Source organism: Pteropus medius, unplaced genomic scaffold (assembly GCF_902729225.1).
Source record: "Pteropus medius unplaced genomic scaffold, Ma_sr-lr_union100, whole genome shotgun sequence".
Lineage (NCBI taxonomy): Eukaryota > Metazoa > Chordata > Mammalia > Chiroptera > Pteropodidae > Pteropus > Pteropus medius.
The window spans coordinates 2635497-2659519 of record NW_024349797.1 but is presented as its reverse complement, the minus strand read 5'-3'; the positions used below and the strand labels follow the sequence as shown (position 1 = coordinate 2659519).

The 24023-nt window shown below is 46.3% G+C and overlaps 1 protein-coding gene across 5 annotated transcripts; it reads left to right on the top strand.

Moving 5' to 3' along the window:
• Positions 1-1205: 1205 nt before the first annotated feature.
• On the top strand, positions 1206-16120 carry ABCD4 (ATP binding cassette subfamily D member 4). Of its 5 annotated transcripts, XM_039883781.1 has the most exons (19): positions 1206-1362; positions 4062-4180; positions 4336-4463; positions 5620-5759; positions 6934-7050; positions 7357-7482; positions 8053-8103; positions 9128-9222; positions 9467-9588; positions 9698-9789; positions 9966-10055; positions 11583-11791; positions 11995-12086; positions 12554-12590; positions 12983-13032; positions 13487-13539; positions 13833-13909; positions 14550-14665; positions 14831-16120. In XM_039883781.1, exons 1-19 carry the CDS (start codon positions 1325-1327, stop codon positions 14897-14899), a joined length of 1821 nt encoding a protein of 606 aa, XP_039739715.1. In that variant the 5' UTR covers positions 1206-1324; the 3' UTR covers positions 14900-16120. The 5 variants fall into 5 exon arrangements, with proteins under 5 accessions (XP_039739715.1, XP_039739716.1, XP_039739718.1 ...); XM_039883782.1 differs by lacking the exon at positions 7357-7482; XM_039883783.1 differs by lacking the exon at positions 4062-4180 and having other exon boundaries at positions 1217-1362.
• The last annotated feature ends 7903 nt before the right edge of the window (positions 16121-24023 follow it).

The following is a 24023-nucleotide window of genomic DNA, read 5'->3' as shown; positions in this document are numbered from 1 at the left end:
ATCCACTTGGGAGTATTCAGAGAGCGTCTTTGTAGCATGGTTCCATCCCACTCCAGCTACACAGGTATACTAGAATTCACTCTGGTCCAAACTCTCATTTCAGCTCCAGCCCTGCTAACTTATACAGAGAGAAGTCCCTGCCTCTGGTCCTTGATTTGTCCATTCTCATGCAAACGAGGACTCCAAACCTTCACAGTTTGGCCCAAAAAGTACTGTCCCAATTGGTCATAATAGAGCTGTTCTACCAGTGGAGATGCTAATGAAGATATAGCTGTTCAGATCCAATTGGCAGGGGAAATCTCAGTCCTATTGTTTGAAATGCACTTCCAGGAACACCTTTATAAGGGTTGGCTCTCAGCACAAGGTAAGAACACAGTGCAGATAGCAGGCAGTTTAGCGCAGGTTTCTATCTGAAGCTCAGCTTGCATGAGAGGCTCCCGTTTAGCGACAGCTGTTAGTTTCTGGGTTTCTGTTTTTGGTTTGGGTTTTGGTTTTTTTGAGTCCAGTTAGCCACCAGGAGCCCTTCCTGGTAGACATTTTCTTTCTCAGAAGCAACAGTAGGTACTGGGAATACAGCAATAAGCAAGGCAGAGTCAAACTTCACTCGAATGAAATTTATTCTTATAAAGGAAGACAAACAATAAACAAGGAAACAAAGTGGTTTCAGACAGTGATAAATATTATGAAGAAAATATACAAGTGTAATATAATAGGGAATGATGGGGCTGGATGACACACTCTAGGTAGGGTGAGCTGGTGGCTGCTGAACTAATGTTGGGAGTGAGCCAGCCATGGAAAGCTCCAGGCTGGGGGAAGACTCAGGTGGAGACAAGTGCAATTGCAAAGACCCTGAGTGGAAACAGAGTGGCCATTCAATGAAGACCAAGTGGAGGATCCAATCATATGCCATGAAAATATTTGGATTTTATTCTAACTGCAACCAGAAGCCTGATTTCTGTTGTTAAAAGAACACTGGTGCTTCTTTGGGAGAATGTATGAAATATCTACTATATTCAGAGTCTAAAATACCTATCATAAAATACTTAAGTCACGTTTCTCTGGTACCTCTTGTCAAAAAGGAAACCTCCCAAATCCAGAAGGGGGCGCTCTAGGCGCAGGGTCGACGGACTGTAACGCTCAGCACTGGTTCTCTTGAAGAAGTCGTTTCCGGGAGCGGCGGCGTAGCCCGGAGCCTTCCTTTCTATCCGCGCGTCTCTGTGGTCGCCGGGGCCCCGCCCCTCCCTGGCAAGTAGTGTGCTCTTCGTACTCTGCCCGGAGCTGGCCCGGGAGAAACCGTTCTTAAGAATCGGTTGGATCCCGGGTCATGGCGGTCCCGGGGCCCGCGCCCGGGAATGGCGCTAGGTGAGCAGGGTGACTGGGGAGGACGGTCCGGGCCTCAAGGCGTCCTACTGAGGGCTGCGTGAGGAAGGGGCTCCACTGCCTAACGCCCTAGTCCACGGCGCTTAAAGAGCCGCCGCCCCGGGGCAAGAGGAGCTCCGGAAGGGGCGCCCACTCTCTCCTCCCATCCGAGGCCGCCCTCCAGCTTCGCGGGAACTTCTGCCAACCCCTGCATCCTGGGTGTGGGATCCTCTCTTGGAACTGGCTTTTTTTTTTCCCCTAAGACTTTCAAGTACGCAGAACTGGCTTGTTCCTTTTTCTCAGTTCTTGGCTTACTGTGGGCCAGTGCAAAGCCCTTCTAGTGTTTTATCATCTTCCTGCCTTCATTCCTTATTGTCAATCCCATTTCACTCCCCTTCTCAGACATCCACTTGGGAGTATTAAGAGAGCGTCTTTACAGCCCACTTTACATAAGTTTGCGTAAGTGTTATCTTGAAAAATATATAGTGGTTTTGTATTCATATAAATGATAACATGATGTGATTCTTTTAAAAACTTTTTATCTCAGCATTGCGTTTTTGAGATCACACATGCTGTACTAATCTAGTTTTCACCTCTGCTGCATGGTGCTACTCGAAGTGCATTAGACCCCATTTTGCTTATACATTCCCCTAGTAATGAACACTTACATTGCTTCCAATTTTAACTACCACAAGCCATACTGGCACTTGTCTTATTATGGTTGTGGGTGAATTTCTCTGCATTATTCACACCAGTTTAGTATGCTAGGACATACCTAATTCTGCTAAATCGTTTTCTGGAATGGCCACACCAGATTATGCTTCCGGACAGCATTAAATAAAGGTTTCTCCATTACTCCCGCCTCCAACGTTTGATATTGTTTGGTTTTCTAATGTTTAACAGTCTGATGTTTGTAAGGTGGTATCCCATCGTATTAATTTTTATGTATTAAGCATTCGAGTTTCCCCTTTTCTGAATCACCTATATCCTTTTCCCACTTTTCTATGGATTTCTTGTTTTCCTGACTTGCAGGAATTCCATGCATACTTTAGATTTTAATTCCTTGTGGTTTTACTCTGCAAGTACTTTCTCCAAGTCTTTTAACTTAATCTATAGCACTGTGAACAAAAATATTTAATTCTAAGTTAAATTTATTAGTTTTCCCCTTTATATTTTGTGGCTTGGGGATCTTATGTGACAAATACCTTCCAGTTATATCTTAATTAAGATATTCTTCTGCAGTTCCTTCTATTAATAACTAAATAGTTACTTTTCACATTTACTTTTTTAATCCATTTGGAGTTTTTAAAGTTAATTTTTTGTAAATGATTTGAGATAATCTAAATTTTCCTCCACCATTTTCAATAAGTAACTAATGAATTAATAATTAAAAATTAGAGAAGCTCTGTAGTACAGTTAAGAGCACAGATTCTTGGATCCAGGCTGTACATGTTCAAGCCCTAAGGCTGCCACTTGCCAGGTGGGTGACAGGACAGCGTACTTAATCTCTTTTGCCTCAGTTCCTCTTTCATAAAATAGGCTATGTTCTCCATATCTTAGAGTTGTGACAAATGAATTCTGCACTGGTTCTCTTAAAGAAGTGTAAAACATGTAGAACAGTACTGGGCACATAGTATGTGCTTAGTAAGTGTTGACAACTATTAGTATTACTATGTCCTTCCTTATAATGTAACCTCTCTGAGGTGCCCATGTAACCGTAGCTTTTTTTTGAGGGGATTTATGTCGGGGTTTTTTTTTGGTCTCTCTGTTTCACTGGTCTTTTTGTTTCTGTATTAATACCGTACTTTGTTATTACTTCAGCCCTGTATTATGATATATCTTAATTACTTGATGGTAATTAAGTAATTACCATCTTCCTTCTCCTTTCCTATTCTTCACAATTTCTTAAGCTATTCGTGGACCATTATATTCCAGATAAAGTTCTTTCGAGAAGTCCAGCTTTTGATTGGTATTACACTGAATTTATAGATAACATTTGTCAGAAATGAGGGCTTTATAATATTAAATCATGCCAGCTCTGTCAATTTAATTCTTCTTTCCTATCCTACAGTAGAACTTTTTGTTTTTCCTCTAAAATGTCATATACATTCTTTTTAAAAGTTAATTCCTGGATATTTTATAGTTTTTCTACATTTTTGTTTTGTAAATGACTTTTTCTTTATGTTTTCCAGTTAATTATTGTTGGTACAGAAACCTATTGATACATGTTTGTTAACCCTATATCTAGCTGAACTTTCATTTCCAACATTTTGTCTACTGATTTGCTGTTTCCTGTGGAAACGATCACATTTCTGCAAATAACGACAATTTAATTTCTCTCCTTTCAGTCCTTTTGCCTCATTTCTTTTTCTTGCTTTACTGCTTTAGCCAGGATTTTAAAATCCTTGATGGAGTGGGCTTCCTTGTCTTCTTCGTGACCATAAAGAGGATATGGCTAAAATTTCTTCATTAGCTAAGTTTTTTGCTGTAGATTTTTGGTAAGGAACTTTTCAGAGCATTTAGCAACTTAAAGAAATTCCTTTCTATCCCTGGTCTGTTCCAGACCTACCGTCTTCAGCATTTGTAAACCATTCTTTCTGAACGGCCTGGACCCCACCACAGAATGTAATAAGCTTGGTAACTGCTCTTTAAGGCTCAGCTGCCCTCTTAGGTTTCTTTCTGCTTCTGCTTCTCTTCTTCAGGCCCAAGTTAGATCTGCAATTTCTCCAGCGGTTCCTGCAGATACAGAAGGTTTTGTTTCCTTCTTGGTCATCACAGAATGCCTTGATGTTCCTGACCCTTTTGTGTCTGGCCCTCTTGGGTGAGTGAGTGAGCCCGGGCTAGAGGCGGGAGGGCAGCCCTGGTTTTCGATCCTTTTCCTTCTCTGGGGTAATAATGAGGCAAGGACTCAAGAGGAAGCCTCCCTCCTTTTTGTACCCCTCATTACTGATTTCTTACTTCTCTCCTTGCGCCCAGAACAACTCGTGATCTACCAGGTTGGCTTGATCCCCAGTCAGTACTACGGGGTCCTGGGAAACAAAGACTTGGATGGATTTAAGACCTTGACCTTCCTGGCTGTCACGCTCATCGTTCTCAACTCCATGGTAAGTTCTTCTTGTGTCTCTTTTCCTTTCCAGCCTAATGAGAATGGAATGCCCAGTGGACTTAGCCACCAGGAAGCAGGAATCAAGCTAGGGTGTATGACCTCTCCCTTTTCTGGGAACTTAAGGTCAGAAACCTAGGTAGGGCATTGATCTTGCTATTGACACACTGAGACCAATTCCTTGGGTCTTTCAAGCTCCCAGAACCACAAGATTTGGGTTTAATTCAGCATACTGTGGAAATGATCATTGTTCCTTCCATTCCCAGAACTCTTGCTTCAGGGAGTTCAGAGCACTTGAAAACTGGGATCAGCAGCCAGAGCTGCTCTTCTTCTGTGGGGCAAAGGCTATGACTCAGCCTGGCACCATGCCACACCGCCCAGCCTTTGCACCTGCTGTTTTCTCGCAGAATGGCCTTACGCTATCCCTTGTTCACTTGGTTAATGCCTGCTCGCTTTTCAAGATTCTTCTGTTGTCACCTCCTTCAAGTCCTCCTTAACTTTCTCCTCCATGCTTCCTCTGCCAATCTCTGTCCTTTACTTAACCAATATTTTGAGTTTCCCTCTGCTGTAACACTCTTTACACCCTTGTAATTGTCTGTTTCTTGGCTAGACTGAACTCATTGCAATTTCCCTCATGCTTATTAGCACATAAATGATGAATGGTGAGAGCCAAGGCTCTGCTAGGACTCCAGCCTAATGCTCTCTCTCAGGCTGTGCTTAACCTGTTTTCTTGGGGAAGCCACTTCTCACACTTTGGCACTTTTGTTGGATCTTTGGTCAGTAAGCACCCATGTACACAGAACCAGGTTCCAAGTTGTGGGGACAGAAAACTAAGAACATAAATAGAATAGAAAACACTGTCCTCAATCTCCAGAAGCTCATATGCTCTCAGAATAAGACAGGAGCTAGAGGGTCTTGCCTTTGGTAAGCCCTTCAGTATTTGGCAAAGGAATGAACATGTGAGTGAGTGAAGAAGGGAGAAGTCCCATGACTGGACACTTTAAACAAGCGGAGGAGCTGAGTGGACAGAGTAATCCAAGTGGGCCGGGACGGGTCCCTGGAGGCTTTCTGCCAGCCCTGAGCTTTGAGCTGAACTGAGACTTGCAGGAAGCCATTCTCCCTCTCCTTCCCTTCCCCTTGCCTCCCCCACTGTGCAGCTGAAGAGCTTTGACCAGTTCACCTGTAACCTGTTGTACGTAAGCTGGAGGAAGGACCTCACCAAGCACCTCCACCGCCTCTACTTCCGGGGCCGCGTGTACTACACTGTCAACGTGCTGCGGGATGACATCGATAACCCGTAGGCCCCCCTCTCGGTCCTACTACCCTCTGCCTGGTTCCATCCATCTAACTCATCTCATCTGACTCAGAGATCATCTACAGTTATTTGCAGATGTCACTAAGAGCCATGGGAGGAGGATGCTCTGCAGGGGACTCCTGGAGAGGCTGCTGGGCTGAGAATAGGGAGCTAAAATATGAGAGTGGCTTGCTTTTGTCCATTTCATATCCTGGGCTTCCGACTCCGGCCCCCTCTCAAGAGAGTGTCTTTGCTAGAAAAAGCTAGAAAATCAGCTCTCAGCAGTAAAAGAAAATGCTGTTTAGAACTCAGTCTAGGATTTAAATCTTGATTCTGTCACCTCCCAGCATATAGGCCATAAGTTCACTAAGGCCCAGGTTCCCTTTCTGTAAAATGAGGATAACAATAGTTTCAAAGGATGCAGTGAGGATAAAATGATATTCATGTAATGCAAATGTACAGTGCCTGGCGCATAGCAAGTGTTCCAATGTAAATTAGCTATTGTGATTTTACAGGTAAGGACACTGAAGCCCAGAGAATGCAAGTGACTCATGTCTCATTGGGAATAGGAGTCACTGTGGCCCTGGTGGTGTAATGGGACATATGGGGCCTCCTCACCCATTTCCTCCCCACACACCACCCTCCCAAGCACTTTGTTGCCTAGGGTGATCTTTCCTCAGCACAAGCTGAGTTTTGCAGCAAAGATTCTTGGGAAGCTGCTGCCGCCGCTGCTTACCTGTCTCTCCTAGGCCTCTTCTCTGTGGCTTTATCCATGAAAGCTTCCGCAGTCAGGTAGCTAAAATGGGGGCAGACCCAGGCTCATAAAAGAGAGATTGGGAGGAGTGAGATAGATGGGGTAGCTTTCCCGATCATCTAGAAACTTAGCTCACCTACCCTCAGAACTGACTCAGGACCCCTGGGTGCTGGATTTTTCAATTGCCACTTTTTCTGAGGGGTAAACCGAGACACCGTAAGAAGCAACTCTCCAGAACCTTGTGTAGAGGTCCCGAGGGTCTCATTGCCTCTGGGAAACCCACCCTTGACTGAGTCCATCTCCCCATGGGGCCATTCCTGACGGTACTGGAAGGTCAGAATGAGAGGTAACATGGAACTGTCAGCTTTCTCAACCCTCAATTCCAGCTCCTTGGGTCTAGTTACTCTGTGTCATTGGCTTCAGGGACCAGCGCATCAGCCAGGACGTGGAGCGGTTCTGCCGACAGCTCAGCAGCATGGCCAGCCAGCTGATCATCTCCCCCTTCACCCTCGTCTATTACACCTATCAGTGCTTCCAAAGGTGAAGCCTCTCCTCCTGCCAGAATCCCTCCTGCTCCCCCACCTGCTCCCCCACCTCTGTATCCCAGAGGTCCCTCACTCACACAAGCTCTCCCAGGTCAAGGTCCAAAAGAGACTAGTCTTCCCCTCTTCCCACCTGCACCCAGAAGTCTTCCTGTCTCATGTGCTTGGGCCCCTGCCATCCCTTTGGCCCTGTGGTATTTCAGTGTGACAGGGATCCTGATGCTCTGACAGCCGGGGGCAGGAGTCAGGGCTGAGGCCTGCGGGGGTATGTGGCCGCCCCCCACCCTCCCTCTCTGCCTTTCAGCACAGGCTGGCTCGGACCCGTGAGCATCTTCGGGTATTTCATCTTTGGAACCGTGGTGAACAAAATGTTGATGGGGCCCATTGTGGTGAAGCTGGTACAGCAAGAAAAGCTAGAGGGGGATTTCAGGTGTGTGTCCCTTGCTTGAGGTTTCTGAGCTGGTCATAATGATTAAGGAATGGGGTCTGGAGTAAGGCTGCCTGAGTTCAAATCCCAGCTATACCACTTACTAGCCATGTGCTCTTGGGCAAGGTCTTTAACCTATCTAAACTTAGCTTCCCATTGCTAAAATAGGGATGATACCATTATTTAAAAGAATTGTGAGGAGGATTAAAGACATATGAGAAGTATGAGAATGCTGTCTGGTTGGCCATCATCATCATCCCTTGGCCTTTTTATGTGTTCTGTTCCCAGCCAATGAATCCAGCCCCTACTCTGTGCTTCCTGGCCTCCTCCTTCCAGCTGTGGGAGAAGGAGGCGGTTAGGGCCCCTGCTCTCTCTGGAGCGAGGCAAGGGGCCACCCTGTTTGCAGGGCTCCTACCACCCTGTGACAGTCCAGGAAAGGGTCAGGCTGAGGCAGCCAGTTTCAGGGTGGAGCTGGGCCCCTCTTGGTTTGAAGGTCTTATTAATCCAGGTCTTCGAAAGGAGAGGGGCCAGTACTGCCCACTGTCAGCACATATTTCCCTTTGGTCTGCCCAGGTTCAAGCACATGCAGATCCGGGTGAATGCTGAGGCTGCTGCTTTTTTCAGGTGAGTCTAGTGGGGATAGTTCCCCTCCTGCCCCATCAGAGCTGCTAGTGGAGGTGGCAGAGAAGACGAACGGTACAACCCTCCCGCCTCCATCGGGCCCAGGGTTGAGCAACCTCACACTTGGCTATGACCCTCTCCCCTTATCTCTCACTGTCCTTGTCTGCCTCATTCTTAGGTCCAGGGATTTGTTTCTGAAGCTAGCGTTTCCACTTAGCGGCCTAGCATGGGGCCTAAATTTGTTCCAAGAATGAAATGAGTGAATATTTCATTGTCTTGCTGATGCCTAAGGCAATGCCTCTGCCTCTGTCTTTTTGTCTGTAAAATGGCTTCTCACTATCCTCCCCCCACCTTTTCTGCCAGGAGAATTTCTGCCCATCCTTGAAGCCCAAAGTCACCTCATCCTGGGAGCCTTCCCAGACTCCCTTGGTAGTCAAGCCTGTTTGTTGCCGTAGCCCTGAAGACACTCTACTCATGTTATACTTTCCATTTCCAGATGAAAGATGCAGTACACCTGCCTACCCCCCGAACTGGGGGCTCCTCCAGGATAGGGACTGCTTCACCACCTTTTCATCACCCTGGCTTACTAGCATAGCACCTGCCACACAGTGACTGCTCCCTGTATATTTGTTTAATAATAGCAACTATTATTTATTGGGGGCCCATCATGTGCCTAGCACTTTATATTCAGAAATTCCCACTATAGCCTATTACTTAGGTATTATAACCTCCACTTTACAGAAGAGAAAACAGACTCCAAGACAAGTAACCCATCAGTCACACCCAGCTGGTAACTGGCCAGAGCCAGGATTTGAACCAGGTCATCCCAATCTAGAGTTGAGGTTCTTTCTGCAGACAATACCATATTGAATGAATGAAGCAGTGAATAGATGCTAGTGGCGGAAAGGGTCTGAAGTGAAGATCGTTTGAATGGGCTTCCTTAAAGAAGAATGTGATGAGGGACAGAGGGCCCCCAGCCTGGCTGAGGTTCTCCAGGCCCCATGGACATCCCAGCCTTTCTCATCAGAGCTGGACACGTGGAACACATGAGGACAGACCGTAGGCTGCAGAGACTCCTTCAGACCCAGAGGGAGCTGATGTCCAAGGAGCTCTGGCTGTACAGTAGGTGGAGGGAACCCTGGGAGGCAGGAACTACGGGATTGGAATAGACCCCCCTTCTCTCTCTTCTTTCTCTCTGCACTGGCATATTTGCTCTGATGAAGGAATTCACCAGGGGGAGCCACTGCCTTTGCAGTGTGTGGCCTCAGGAGAATGAGGATCTGGGGAATAGCTCAGCCCTGCTTGGCTTCCCACTCCCCTCAGAGCACAGAAGTTTCCTCGGGTCTCATGCAGTCTGTCTTTACAGTCGGTGTCAACATGTTTGACTATTTGGGCAGCATCCTGAGTTATGTCGTGATAGCCATCCCCATTTTCGGTGGCATCTATGGAGACCTGAGCCCCACAGAGCTCAGCACTCTAGTCAGCAAGGTGAGAATTCCCTCCTGGTGACCTCCTCATGCTGCCCCCTCTGCCCTTTGGCCCAGTGCCCAGGGCCTGGGAGTCAAGGCCTGTGCTCACTGCTGTTCGTTCTGTCCAGAACGCCTTTGTTTGCATTTACCTCATCAGCTGCTTCACCCGGCTCATCGACCTCTCCACCACACTCTCAGATGTGGCTGGTTACACACACAGGTGAGGTTGCATCCTACCCCTCTACTTTCTAAACAAAGTGTGTGCCACCGGAAGCAGTAGCTGAATAAGAAAAAGAATGGAAAATCTCCCCCATATACTAGTGGTTATGAGAGTAAAAGGAATATCGCCTTCATCTGGGCCTCCAGACCCACCTCAGGTTTTCACTTTTTGCTCAGGATCGGGGAGCTTCAGGATGCCCTGCTGGACATGTCCCTGAAGTCACAGGACAGTGAGATCCTGGACGACAGCGAATGGGACTTGCACAGGTGAGTAGTGGGCTGGTAGTGTGTGCAGTGGTTGAGAACACAGGCTCTAGAACCGCCCAGCTTGGGTTCCCCCTGGAACCCTGCCCCTTCCCAGTTGGGCAGCAGAGTTGTACAGAGCAAATGAAAGAATCTGTGTTGTGCCAGACTTCTTTAGAAACGTTCCCAGTCAGTGTTGCTGTTCCAGCATCCATGGTGTTCATTTCCGCCATCCCCCACCTGATGATAGAAACAGTGCAAGCACTGCCTGGCCTGAGGTAACAAAACCTGCATAGTAGCCCTGCCTCATTCTCCGCCGAGCCCTGCCACCTGCCCCTTTCCTAGGGCTTGTCTCTTCTTCGTCCCCAAGCCTCACTCAGGCGCCGAGACGTCTTTATTCTTGTATCATCGCAGGCTCTGTGATGTTTCCGACCTTTCTGTGCATCGAGAATTTGTTTCGTGTCCTCACTTTTCTTGGGCAAATTACTTAAGGGTTCTGGGTCTCGGTTTCTTCATCTCTATAGAGATGACCTTCCTCTTAGAGTCGTTGTGAGGATTAGATATCATAGTTCTTAGAAAGTGCTTGGACAGTGACCACAAAAAGGAAAAAGTCTGAATTCCAGGGCCTACACTTAACTGTCTCTTTAGGAACGAATGCCTTAACAGTTGCTCCTGTTCAAAATAAAAGCTTCATGTAACTGATCTCAGAGGCTGGGGTGATGGCGCAGAGACTATAGGAAACCAGAGTTGCTATTCCTTGGGGTAGATGGGCATCCATGGAGGGCCAGAAACTTAAAAAAAAAAATAAAACCTTTAATATTACCACTCCTGTTCTTATCCTCAGCCCTCTAGTCACACTGTGATGCCACCAACATTAGAGTTAGACAAATTCAGCTCTGTGACCCTGAGCAAGTTGCTTAGCCACCTGACTCTCTTTCCTCACCTGCCAAGTTGGGGATGATATCTGTGATTCATGAATGTTGAGACTAAGACTAGTCGTGTGAGGCTTTGACCAGCCTGGCGCAAAGTAGGTGCCTCAGCTCCATTTCTGTGTGAGTCTGCCTGGGCCGCTATACCAAAATACCACAGACTGGGTGGCTCAAACAAAAGACATTTATTTCCTCACAGTTCTGGAGTCTAAAAGTCCAAGATCAAGGTGTTGGGCAGGCTTGTTTTCTCCTGAGGCCTGCCTTCTTGGCTTGCAGATGGCCATTTTCTCACTGAGTCCTCACATGGCCTTTTCTCTGCATGTACAGCCCTGTTACTTCCCTCTTCTTGAAAGGACACCAGTCATATTGGGTTAGGGCCCTACCCTAAGGGCCTCATTTTAACATAATCACTTCTTAAAGACCCTATCTCCAAATGCGGTTACATTCTGAGAAACTGGGGGTTAGAACTTCAACATATGAGTCTGAGGACACAATTCAGCTCATAACAACCTGCTGATCCAGAGGTGGTGTCCCCAAGGAAAGGACCCCCCCCCACACACACACACACACCTGGCAGTACTGACACTACTTATCTTCCCCACCCACCCCCTTCTCACTCCAGAGCCCCAGGCTGGCCAGCAGCAGAGCCAGCAGACACAGCTTTCCTTCTGGAGCGGGTCTCCATCTCTGCCCCCTCTTCTAACAAAACTTTAATCAAGGATCTGAGCCTGAAGATCTCCCAGGGGCAGAGCCTGCTCATCACGGGCAACACGGGCACCGGCAAGACCTCCTTGCTCCGGGTTCTGGGCGGCCTCTGGACGAGCACACAGGGTAAGAACCGGCCCTCCCCACCTCTGAGCCAGCCTTGGCCTGGCCGTGCATGCGTGTGCATGTGCGTGCATGCATGCGTGTGTGTGCACACACCTGTGTAGGTATGTGCATTAGAATCCAGCCTTTTTTGTTGGAGAAGGGGAGTGAGAAGCAGTTACCTTCTCTGAGAGATCTCAACATGGAGGTTTCTGTGGGCTCTGCAGGCTCAGTGCAGATGCTGACAGACTTTGGACCCCATGGAGTGCTGTTTCTGCCACAAAAGCCATTCTTCACTGATGGGACCCTTCGGGAGCAGGTCAGCCCAGTTCAGGGCTCACTCCTCCCTTCCTTCCCCACCCACAGCCGGGGCCTCTGGTAGTATGACAGGTCTTAGCCCTAGGGAGTTATTGGGGGCAGGGGTCGGGGAGGTATAGTAAGATGGCCTGTGCCCAAGAACTCCCTGGCTCCGAGAATGTTTATTCACATCCATGGGCTGGGCTGGGCAGTGTACTCAGACCCACTCCCGGGGGTGGGCTGAGCTGTGGCGCCACAAGCCAAAGATCACACACGTTTGTCGAACACCAAGGATGGATTCTGGGGGCCCTGCCCCATAGTCTGCTGGCCTGGCCTCTCCCATGGGACCCTCAGCCAGGGTGTCCCTTACTCCTCAGGTGGAGAGGAACATGGCCTCTGGCAGTTCCTGGGGCTGTTTTTGAAGGAGAGTAAGTATGTGCAGCCCCACCTCTAGTTGGCCCTTATCCCATATGGTTTTTATTTTACCAGGTTATATATCCCCTGAAGGAGATCTACCCGGACTCAGGTGAGCTGGCCTCCTCTGGCGTGTCCTCCCATCTCAATATTTCCTAGCCTCCCTGACCTTGGCCTCACCTGTGCCCTTTGGGAGAGGCCCCAGTCAGGCTTCTGGGTTCAGGTTGGGTACCCTCCTCCTCCGACTGTTTACTACTTTGGGGCCTGTACCTTGACCTCATCTTGTTTTGTCTTCCTTCCTTGAGAAGAGACACCCACTGCAGGAGGGGAAGTGATGACTTCCTTCACCTGGCCCTTCCCTTATTAGATCTGTAACCTGTCACTTCAGAGCCTTAACCCAGATTCTGGGGCTCCCACCTCTACCCCCTCTGACATGATGTGTCCCATCTATTCTGGCTGCCCAGAAGGAGCTGTTTTCTTGAAGAAAGCCTCTCTGTCTTGTAGGTTCTACCGATGATGAGAGGATCATGAGGTTCTTGAAGTTGGCAGGCCTGGTAAGTGAGAGCGGGACCCTGAGGCCCAAGACCACCTGGTAGCATAGACCACAGGTGCTGGCGGCCCAGCAGAGCTGCCCTACTGCCCCTGGGCCCATGACTGGAAGTGCGAGCCTCAGTCAGGGAGAGTGGGAATATAAAGTGGCAGAGGGAACTGTTGGCCATGTCTGGGCAACAAGGGGCACACACTCTGTAAGTAATTTTAAAATAAAATTATTATAAAGAAAATGTGCTTTGTCTTGTCACCATGCTCCAACAAATCTAAGCAATGTAGTTGGTAAGATGTTCCTCCCTGTCCGAGGCAGATTACTCCCATAGCCTCACCCCGGTATGCCACTGGGCTTGTAGATCTGTCCCAGAGACATGTGTGGTGGGGACTGAGGAGGTTCCTCAGGGTGGCAGGAAGCAGGGATGCGCCCTTTTATGGACATCATTTCCTCTGGGTGTGTTACAGTCCAACTTGGTGGCAAGGACAGAGGGTCTGGACCAGCAGGTCGATTGGAACTGGTAAGGAGGTTGGGGTGCTCCAGATCCAGTTCCCACAAAGACAGTGGGTTCCAGGGTCCCAGTGAAGGGATAGAATGGCTCCTGACTCCAAAGTCCAGGTTTCATGCCTTTGGGAGCAGAGTTTTGGCATCACCTTGTGTGGCAGTGGGGCTGTGGTTGAAAGAGGGGTGACGTCTGTCTGTCCTCGGGCCAGCCTCTGCAGTGAGGACCTCTTCCTGCCCAGACCCATTCTGGGCAAAAGCCAAGCTACATCCTCCTTCTTCCAGCAATCTTTTCTCATTCCCTTTTGTTAGGTATGATGTTCTGTCCCCAGGAGAAATGCAGAGGTTGTCCTTTGCCCGGCTTTTCTACCTGCAGCCAAAGTATGCAGGTGAGGTCCACCCTGTAGGTGCACATGCCAGGTACCGCATATGCCCTTAGGTGTAGCAGCGTGTGTTCATGAAAAACTGGGGTGGCGTTGGTATGGGTAGGAGAGCAAACCTATGCATGGCTGGGCATCTGCCCCGGCAGGAGAGGGTGGCAGGACTCTGCCCAAGAGGCAGCAGTGCTCAGCATCCGCAGAGCAGCTCTGGCTGTGTTGCTCTACTGATTCCTAAGCTTTCTGCCTTTGTAGCAGCTGGAGCTGCCTTGAGAGGGCTTGTGGCTTTATGCTCTGCCATTCGTGAATGGGCATTTCCTCTAGCTGTGCCTGGCAGAGGGATGGTAGGCATGGACTTTGCCAAGGACTGACATCCTTGGGGTAATCAGGGTTCCCTGGATTGAGTGGTCCCAGGCAGTGGCTGGTGCTTATGTACAGGAAGCTGAGGGATTTCGTCCTTCTGCTGGCAAAAGGCTTCCTACATGGAGCCTGGCCTCTGCTCCCATGGCCCATTCTCCCTAAGGCAGGGTTTCCATAAGCCAGAACAGCTTTCAGCCTCCCCCGGGTCCCAGCCAGAAAGCGAGTGGGTTGGAGGAGAAGCAGAGGCAAGTGGGGGCAGGACACCATCTCTTCCCATGGGTTCTGCCCTCAGTGCTTGATGAAGCCACCAGTGCCCTGACTGAGGAGGTGGAGAGTGAGCTCTACCGCGTTGGCCAGCAGCTGGGCATGACGTTCATCAGCGTGGGACATCGGCGCAGCCTCGAGAAGGTACCCATGCTCACAAGGATAGCTAAGGAGGAGAAAGAGGCCAAGGGTTGGGCCTGGCCAGGGCCAGAGGCCCCTCACAATGGAGATTGGGAGTGGCAGAGGGGTCGATGACTTCTTGTTGTGGCCAAAGCAGCGTAATCTCCGTGTGTTGGCGGTCTCTTATAGTTTCACTCCTGGGGTCTGAAACTCTGTGAAGAAGGAAGATGGGAACTGACCAGAATCAAAATAGAATGAAGCCAAGGACGTGGCTGGCATGAGGAGAGCCAGGCTTCGGGCCAGTCAGTAGTCCCCAGAAGAGACCAGGACGACTGACAGGGCAACAAGTGAGCCCCACGTTCGCCTCACAGGTCCTGTGTGGAGTGCTGGCAGCAGTGGGCTCTCCCAGGTGTGGCCTTCATGGGGCACTCAGCCCTGCCAGGCCTTCTGCTACCTCAGCCAGAGCTCCATACACTCGAAGTGCTGATTCCTTACAAATTACTTCAGATCTTGTTTGCTAATGAGAAACCTAAAAGTGTAGGATCCATAAGAAATGAAGGGTCAGAGTAGAGAGAATTGGACTTGGAGTCAAGAGATCCAGAGATCTTTTAAATTTGTTAAATTTTGCAACAATAGATTGTTAACTGAGTCAACTATTTAAATTTTATAACTTTTTTTTTTTTTAAAGATAAACATTAAAAAAAAATTTGCCGCTTTCCCCCTTTCTCTTTCTTCTTCATTATAAGACCATCTTAGTAACTGAATTTCCAGACTTGTATTGGAGAGCCTGGAGGGAAGGGAACAGCACTTTGCACCGTGCTGGAATGTTCTGTCCCTGGTTTTTCACTTTACTCCACGTCACTCCTTTTCCATTTGCCAGTTGTATCCAAGCCACTAACCTCTAGAGCCCTTCTGTTTTTCTTGTCTTAACTCAGATGAAAATAAATCCCTTTCCTCCTCAGCTAAAATAAAGTTGAGATTTTTCAAAAATAATATATATTAGAGAACAACAACCAGTTGAACAGGTAAACCCCAGGAATCGTAAAAGCATGAGATAGAAAGTTTTTGAGCTCAAAGTCCGTATTCTAGAACAATATTCCCCAAAGTTCAGTTACCAGCATATCACCTTCATGATTTTTGCCAGATCTGTGTATATCTTGTACTGGTAAATACTTAATATTTTTTTAAGTCGACTCACTTTTTAAATTTAATGCATTTAGAAAAGAATATTTATATTTGATATAAATAGAAAGTAACTCTAAAAATGAATCAATAAAAACCAAACAGTGTTTTAAAATTGCAGCTCGATACTATGGCCTGCAGAGACAGCCCGAGGCTCACTCACTGTACACAGGGAGGTTAAGGGATATTACAGGAGTCGGATGTACTAACAACCAACTGAGATTTTTCTCCTTCATAAAATGAGGAAGTTGGAATGGGAACTACAAGGGAAATAAATTTCTCACTAAAAGACTGGAAGTTATATAATGCTTTGTTGGTATCGCAGAAAATGATCCCACATGTGAGGTGGCAGTCCCAGATAACTGATACCACCCCGGGTAACTGAAGTCTCATGCCACCTGGCTTGGCTGGCATCTAGGCCTTGGGCCTGTTCTTCAGCTCCGCCCTGTAGGGGTGCTAAAGCAGTGTGTCTCGGTGCTAAGCTGAGAAAGTAAATGCCTCATCAGGTGTGATGGCGTGACAGTGTGTACTAGGGAATCTAGAAAGCCGCATGCATGGCCAGGACAGGATGCGTGCTCAGAAAAGATCTGACAAGACCCCTGGCTTTCATTCACCTCTGCCTAGTCTCTGGGCTCAGTCCAAGCAGAAAATAAAGGCCAAGGTAGAGTTATAAACTCTGGCCAAGTGTTGAAGGAGCGCCCCAGCACAGAGCCCGTCTGGGAGAGATGGAGTTGGAGAAGGGGGTTCAGTTGTTTTTAGCTCCTGCTATTCAAGAAAGTCTCTGTCAAAATACTAGCTCAATAGAGACTTCAAGTGACCACACGTGACAGGGATGATGGTCTTTGCACACACGAACCAGTGTGGAACAGAATCGAGAGTCCAGAAGTAAACCATATTTATATGGACAAATAATTTTCAACAAAAAAGCCAAAAACATACAGTGGAGAAAGGAAAGCCTCTTCAATAAATGGTGCTGGGAAAATTGGAAGGCCACCTGCAAAAGAATGAAACTAGACCGTTGTCTATAACCACACACCAAAATTAACTCAAAATGGATTAAGGACCTGAAAATAAGACTGGAATCAATATAATGCATAGAAAAAAACTTAGGAACTAAACTCAAGAACCTTGGACTTAAAGAGGATTTTATAAATTTGACCTCAAAGGCAAGGGAAGTAAAAGCAAAATGAACATGTATATCAAACTAAAAAGCTTCTGCCAGCAAAAGAAATCAACAAGGTAAAGAGACAACCATCTGAATGGAAAAATACATTTGCAAGCAATGCCTCCGATAAGGGCCTAATATCCAAATATACAAAGAACTCATATGACTCAATAACAACAAAAAAACAAATGATCCAATCAAAAAATGGGCAGAGGACCTGAACAGACACTTCTCCCTAGAGGACATACAGATATATGAAAAGATGCTCAACATCGCTAGCTATTAGAGAAATGCGAATCAAAACCACAATGAGATACCATCTAACACCTGTTAGAATAGCTATAATCAACAGAACAAGTAATTTAACAAATGTTGGAGAGGATGTGGAGAAAAAAGAACCCTCACATACTGCTGGTGGGACTGCAAATTGGTACAGCCACTATGGAAAACAATATGGAGGTTCCTCAAAAAACTAAGAGTTGATCTACCATATGATCCAGCGATCCCTCTACTGGGTATTTATCCCAAAATCTTGAAAACCCGTATCCGAAAAGATATTTGCACACCGATGTTCATAGCAGCACTATTCACAGTGGCCAGGACATGGAAGCAAGCGAAGTGTCCTATGATAGATGATCGACTAAAGAAGTTATGGTACATATACACAATGGAATATTACTCAGCCATAAGAAGAGATGAAATACTGCCATTTGCGACAACATGGATGGACCTTGAGATAATCATGCTAAGTGAAATAAGCCAGACAGAAAAAGTTGAAAATCACATGATATCACTTATATGTGGGATATAAACTTAAAAGCAACAAATGAACAGGACAAAGACTCAAGGACATGGACAATGGACTAGTGGTTACCAGAGGGTAGGGAATGGGGGAGGAGGAAAGAGGTAGACAGGGTAAAAGGGGTCAAATATAGGGGGTTTGGGGGAGGGTGAAGTGGGTAAAGGGGATCGAATATAGTAGAATACAATAGAATACATAGATGTCATTATAATGTACACCCGAAAATTATATAATTGTATTAACCAATGTTACCCCAATAAACTTTTAAAAAAATATAATTTGTATTTGGGTTAGAGTCTATTTTTTTTTTGAAATAAACAATTCTACATCACACTCAAAGAAAAAAAAAGTAACGAGACATCATGTCTTCAACCTGCTCTCAAATGGTTTACCTATATTTAAAGAGAATAATAAGGCAATGTGGTAAACTTCATTTTGAAATTTTAAAATCACAATTAACAATTCAAAATTAACAGTTAAAAAAGAGTAGGTACTAAAAAAATTAGTCCTTCCCTACTGCCACCTGACTACCTAACTATCATACCGGACATTCAGCCTCCATGCCCTTGAGAGAACTTGCATTCTTCCTGCCATAATTGCCACCAGCTGGAACCAAAGGCTGGAAGAAAATATATTTAATGTTTTCATGGTTTCTCTGCCTAACCAAACACATAATCACATATCGCTCGCTCCTCTACTGTTACTTGTTTCCGAATAAAAAGGACGGAAATGGAGAGGAAGGTGCCAGCAGTAGGAGAGAGTTGACCAGAACCATGTGAAACAAATCTAAGCAGACAAGCTCTATGTCAAGATTGAGGGGTAGGGGAGTGACCACAGGCTATGAGGGAGGCTTGAGAGGTAATTACGCTATTCACATTTTATAGTCTTTACAGTCAACAGAGAGCCTTAGAACATCTGGGAAATTGGTGGACTGGGCTGGTAAAAAAAAAAAAAAAAATCTGATTAAGATCACCTAGAAATTCCAAAAATGCCGGGGACATACAGGGAGGATCTGATTGTCGACTTCAGGGTCAGGACTGCAGGCGCAACTTTCTCCCAGAGAGAAATGCTGGCAGGTGGCATTGTTGTTTGTTGAGCCCTCCCCCAACCCAGCCTGCAGGCACAGGCAGAAACCAAGCCTGAGTCTCCATCAACCTGGCTAACACGGGTCGCCCCACCCCTGGTAATTCCCTGAGACCCTGCCCTACCCAACTTTTAGCCCACCTATGCCACTCCCAGTGGCTTTTCTGTACAAATAGCTTGTCTTGGCTCATGGCTTAGACTTTCCTAAAATCTCTCAAAAGTTCACAAATACCAAACAAGCAGCATCTCACCTTGGGTCATGGGGTGCTGTACCTCTTGTCAGGCAGCCTCAGTTCGCAGCTTAGCCTCTCCCAGGCAACTCCAAGCCTAGAACAAGTGGCAAACATCTGCAGATCACTTTTTGGTTTACCGGGCAGCCCTGAGCCACGCACAGGCAGTGGCTGATCTTGATTTGCACCAGAGCCCCTCCCAAGAGACCCCAGAACCAACAGACCTGATGGCCAGTTTCAGACCACACCAGAGTGCCACCCAACCACCTCCACAAAAGACATACCAAAGGGCAAACTTGGTAGGCACCAGAGCCCTGCTGAAGCGAATCCTGAGCCCTTGGGTCAGCCCTTGCACAACAGCTCTTCTGCTGTAGTCACAGCCATTTCTCATAGCCAATCAGCCCGAGGGTCACTTCCTCCCACTGATATGTAAATAACAATCACAGTCCAAGTATGACAGGAGGGCATGTACAACCCATACAAGGGACACACCTGGAGCACTCAGCTCAGGTGACTGGGGAGAATGCACCATCGGGTACCACAGGACACCCACTACATAAGGTCACTCTACCAAGACCAGGAGACATAAGCAGATCTACCTAATACATAGAAACAAACACAGGGAGTCAGCTAAAATGAGACAAAGAAACATGTTCCAAAGGAAAGAACAAAACTACAGAAAAAGAACTAAAAGTCACGAGCAGTATACCAGATGCAGAGTTCAAAACACTGGTTATAAGGTTGCTCAATGAAGTTAGGGAAAGAGTAGATGAACTCAGAACTTTAACAAAGAGATAGAAAACATAAAAAAGAACCAGTTAGAAATGAAGAATACAATAACTGAAATGAGAATGCATTAGAGAGCAGCAACAGTAAATTAGATGAAGCAGAGGATCGAATCAGATTTAAAAGATGAGGTAGTAGAAAATACCGAGTCAGAACAACAAACAGGAAAAAGGAATCCAAAAAAGAATAGTTTAAGGGGCCTCTGAGACAACATACAGTGTACTAACATTTGCATCATGGGGGTACCAGAAAGAGAAGAGAGAGAGCAAGGAATTGAAAACATATTTGAAGATGTAATAATGGAAAATTACATGGTGAAAGAAATAGGTGTGTAAGTCTGGGTGAAGAAAATAGGCATATAAGTCTAGGAAGTGCAGAGTCCCAAACAAGATGAACCCAAAGAGGCCCACAACAAGGCACCATAATTAAAATGTCAAAACTTAAAGAGAATCTTAAAAGCACCAAGAGAAAAGCAGTTAGTTACCTACAAGAGAGCTCTCATAAGACTGATTTCTCAACAGAAATTTTGCAGGCCAGAAAAGATTGGCACAAAATATTCACAGTGGTGAAAAACAAGGCCTACAACCAAGATTACTCTAGTCAGCAAGGCTATCATGTAGAATTGAAGGACATATAAAGAACTTCCCAGACAAGAAAAAGCTAAAGGAATTCGTCACCACCAAACCAGTATTACAAGAAATGTTAAAGGCACTTCTTTAAGAATAAGAAGCGGGGGGTGGGGTGGGGGGGAGTAAGAGATAAACAATATGAGTAAGAAAATGCCAATAACTACATACATATCAAAAATTACTTTAAATGTAAATGGATTAAGTGCTCCAATCAAAAGATACAGGGTGGCTGAGTGGATAAGAAAACAAGACCCATATATATGCTGCCTACAGGAGACCCACTTCAAATCAAAAGAGATACACAGACAAAGTAAAGGGAAAGAAAAAGATATTTCATACAAATAGAAATGAAAAAAAAATCTGGGGTAGCGATACTTACATAAGACAAAATGCACTTTATAACAAGAAACAAAGAAGGACCCAGAAATTCTACTCCTGGGTATTTATCCAAAGAAACCCCAAATACTAATTTGAAAAGACATATGCATCCCTATGTTTTTTGCAGCATTATTACAATAGCCAAGCTATAAAAGCAAACTAAGTATCTATCAGTTGAAAGAAAAGGTGGTACATATATACAATGGAATATTACTCTTCCATAAAAAAGAATAAAATCTTCCTATTTGCAACAACATGGATGGACCTAGAGGATATTATGCTAAGTGAAATAGGAAAGACAAGTACCACGTAATTTCACTTATATGTGGAATCTAAAAAATGAATGAATAAACAAAATAGAAACAAACATAAATACAGAGAACAAACTGATGGTTATGGGAGGTGGATTGGGAGATAAATGAAAATGTTGAAGAGATTAAGAAGTATAAATCGCCAGTTATAAAATTAGTCATGGGGATATAAAGTACATCATAGGGAATATAGTCAATAATATTACAATAACTATTTTTGGTGTCAGATGGTTACTAGACCTATCCAGGTAATCACTTTGTAAGGTATATAAATGTCTAATCACTGTGTTGTACATCTGAAACTAATATATGTCGACTGTAATTGAAAAATTAAAAAGATTTATTGGAAATACACAAAGATCACCTAGATGTTAATAAAATACAGTAAAAAACAAGTTTCATGCATGACTGAACTAGGAAGCCAGAAGAAAAATTCCAGAGCCAGAGCATCAATGCGGGTGCGAGGTCAGCAGATGACTGCAGACTAGGAGCTTTCATTTTAAATGCCCACGCAGGGATGGAAGACCAGGCCCAAGGCGAGGACTGGAAGGAACGTTTAAGTAGTGCAAGTATTCTCACAGGAAAAAAAAGAGAAAAGCTGTCACAATAACTTACAAAACACAGAAGCAGACAATGTACCATGAGTCAACAAATGCAACAAACAAGGTAGAATTACAAGGAGATATTGGCAGATCCACAATCAGAAGGCCACCTCATCACTTCCTAACCCCTTCCTGTGACAGGCTCCCTGAAGTCCATACTGGGAGCTGAGTGACAGAGATAAATCAGAGGGAGTCCTTGGCTAAGAGGTGAGGCGTCAGGGAGAGGAGAAAGCCAGAAGTCACTGAGAAGAGTTAGGACGGGGAGGGGTTGATCTGAGTGAGAAATTAATGGAGCAGATCATTGCTGGACCCACTCAGAAAACACCAGAAGACAGAGCCAGTTGAGGCCAGTAGAGCTTGACCCAAGTCTCAGCTCCCCAGAGGTGGGTCTTGGGTGCTGGGTGATCTTGTGGAGTCTTGAACTGGGACACTCAGTAAGCAGAGCCCTGGGGTAAGAGACAGAAAGGAGCAACCAAAAGTTTTAACCCAAAGAAGTTATCTGTTGTTTTTCCTCTAGAAAACAAATGAGTTTACTTTTTTAAATAAACTTTATTTTTACAACAATTTCAGATTTACAAAACAATGGCGAAGATAGTACAGAGAGTTCTGATGAACCCTTCTGCCAGTTTCTCCTATGAGTAACTTTTTACATTAGTATGGTACCTTTGCCACAATTGATGAACAGGGTTGGGTGCCACACCTCCACACCTTGAGGAGAGAGGGCACTGCAGCTCTGGTAGGAGCAGGAAGAAGACTCCGAGGACCCAGTGAGCTGGGGGTGCAGAAGACAGGAGGCTGGATGGACCAGGTTTCAGAGTTCTAGATCAAGGTCCTCACCCCACCCGCTCTGGCTGCGGACTGGTACTAGACCACACGGCCTGTTGGGAACCAGGCCGCACAGCAGGAGGTGAGTGGCAGGCGAGTGAGCAAAGCTTCTTCATCTGTATTTGCAGCCACTCCCCAGCACTAGCATCACCGCCTCAGCTCCACCTCAGATCAGCAGGCATTAAATTCTCATAGGAGCACTGGTCCCCAGTGCCAAAAATGTTGGGGACTGCTGCACTAGATCATGGCCCCACTTTTCTTGCAGGCTGCAGGGCTGGGCCTCAAGGGCTCCCCCACCCTCATCCCTGCCTCCACTTGCCAGACTCCTTCTCATCTATCCCTGCCAGGCCTGCTCAGCAGCTTTAAGCAGCCTCATAAATCAGTCCCTCCTGCCCTTTTATATGCTCTTGGTACACACAGCCATCTATCGGCAGCCTGTTGGGCCTGTGGAGCCTCGAATAAAATCTCCCTTCCAGGGCTGGGGTCTCAGGGAGAAGCCCCCAGCGGGATGTTGTCAGCACCTAACAAGATTTCTTTGTTCTGCCTCATCAGGTACTGCCGCCCTTCCTTTCCTGTCCAGCTTCTTCCCTTTGTGGTGTCCCAGTCTATTCCCTCCGTGATTATCTGTAGGCCTATTTGCATGTCCCTCTGCGGAGAGCTGTGTTCCTCTTCCCGGGGTTAATCCCCTAGGGTGAGTGTCCAGGAGGATTTCTGGCAGCCCCCAAGCCTCTGAGTGTCCCAGTTGTCTCCCAGATCTGAGGGTGGAGCAGCTGCCAAGCAGCGCCCTCCCCCCCGGCTTAAGGCAACTGCCTTGGTGTGGCCACCCTTCCCTTGTGTTCATGTAGTATCTTGCAACACTGTGAGACCAGTTGAGCAGATGTTATCATTCCGATTTAGAACACAGGAGAGGCTCAGAAGTTAAACACCTTGCCCCAGGTCTCATGGTTATACTTTCATGGTCCCTTATCTCACACCTCAATGACTTTGAACATTTGCAATTTTGTATTTTACTTATGTGATTACTCGAATTCTGTCTTTCCCTCCAAATAGGACAGCTTTGCCCACCACTCTGTCGCCAGTGCCTCGCCCACTAGCTGGTACACAGATGCTCCATAAATGTTTTTAAATTATTAAATGAATGAATGAGTTAGAGGAAGAAGATTCATTTATTCGTCCATTCAACAATAGATTGAGTGTCAGACCATTTGATGGGTCGTGGGGATAAAAAGATGAATAAGATATAATCCCCACCTTCGAAGAAAACAGTCTTGTGGGGAAGATAGACTTGTAAATAAAAAATTACAACATAATGCATAAAATGCCATAATGGAAATGTCCCATGTGCTATGAGAAAACAGGTACTAAGCTTTTTCTGGAGGGGGTGCCTTG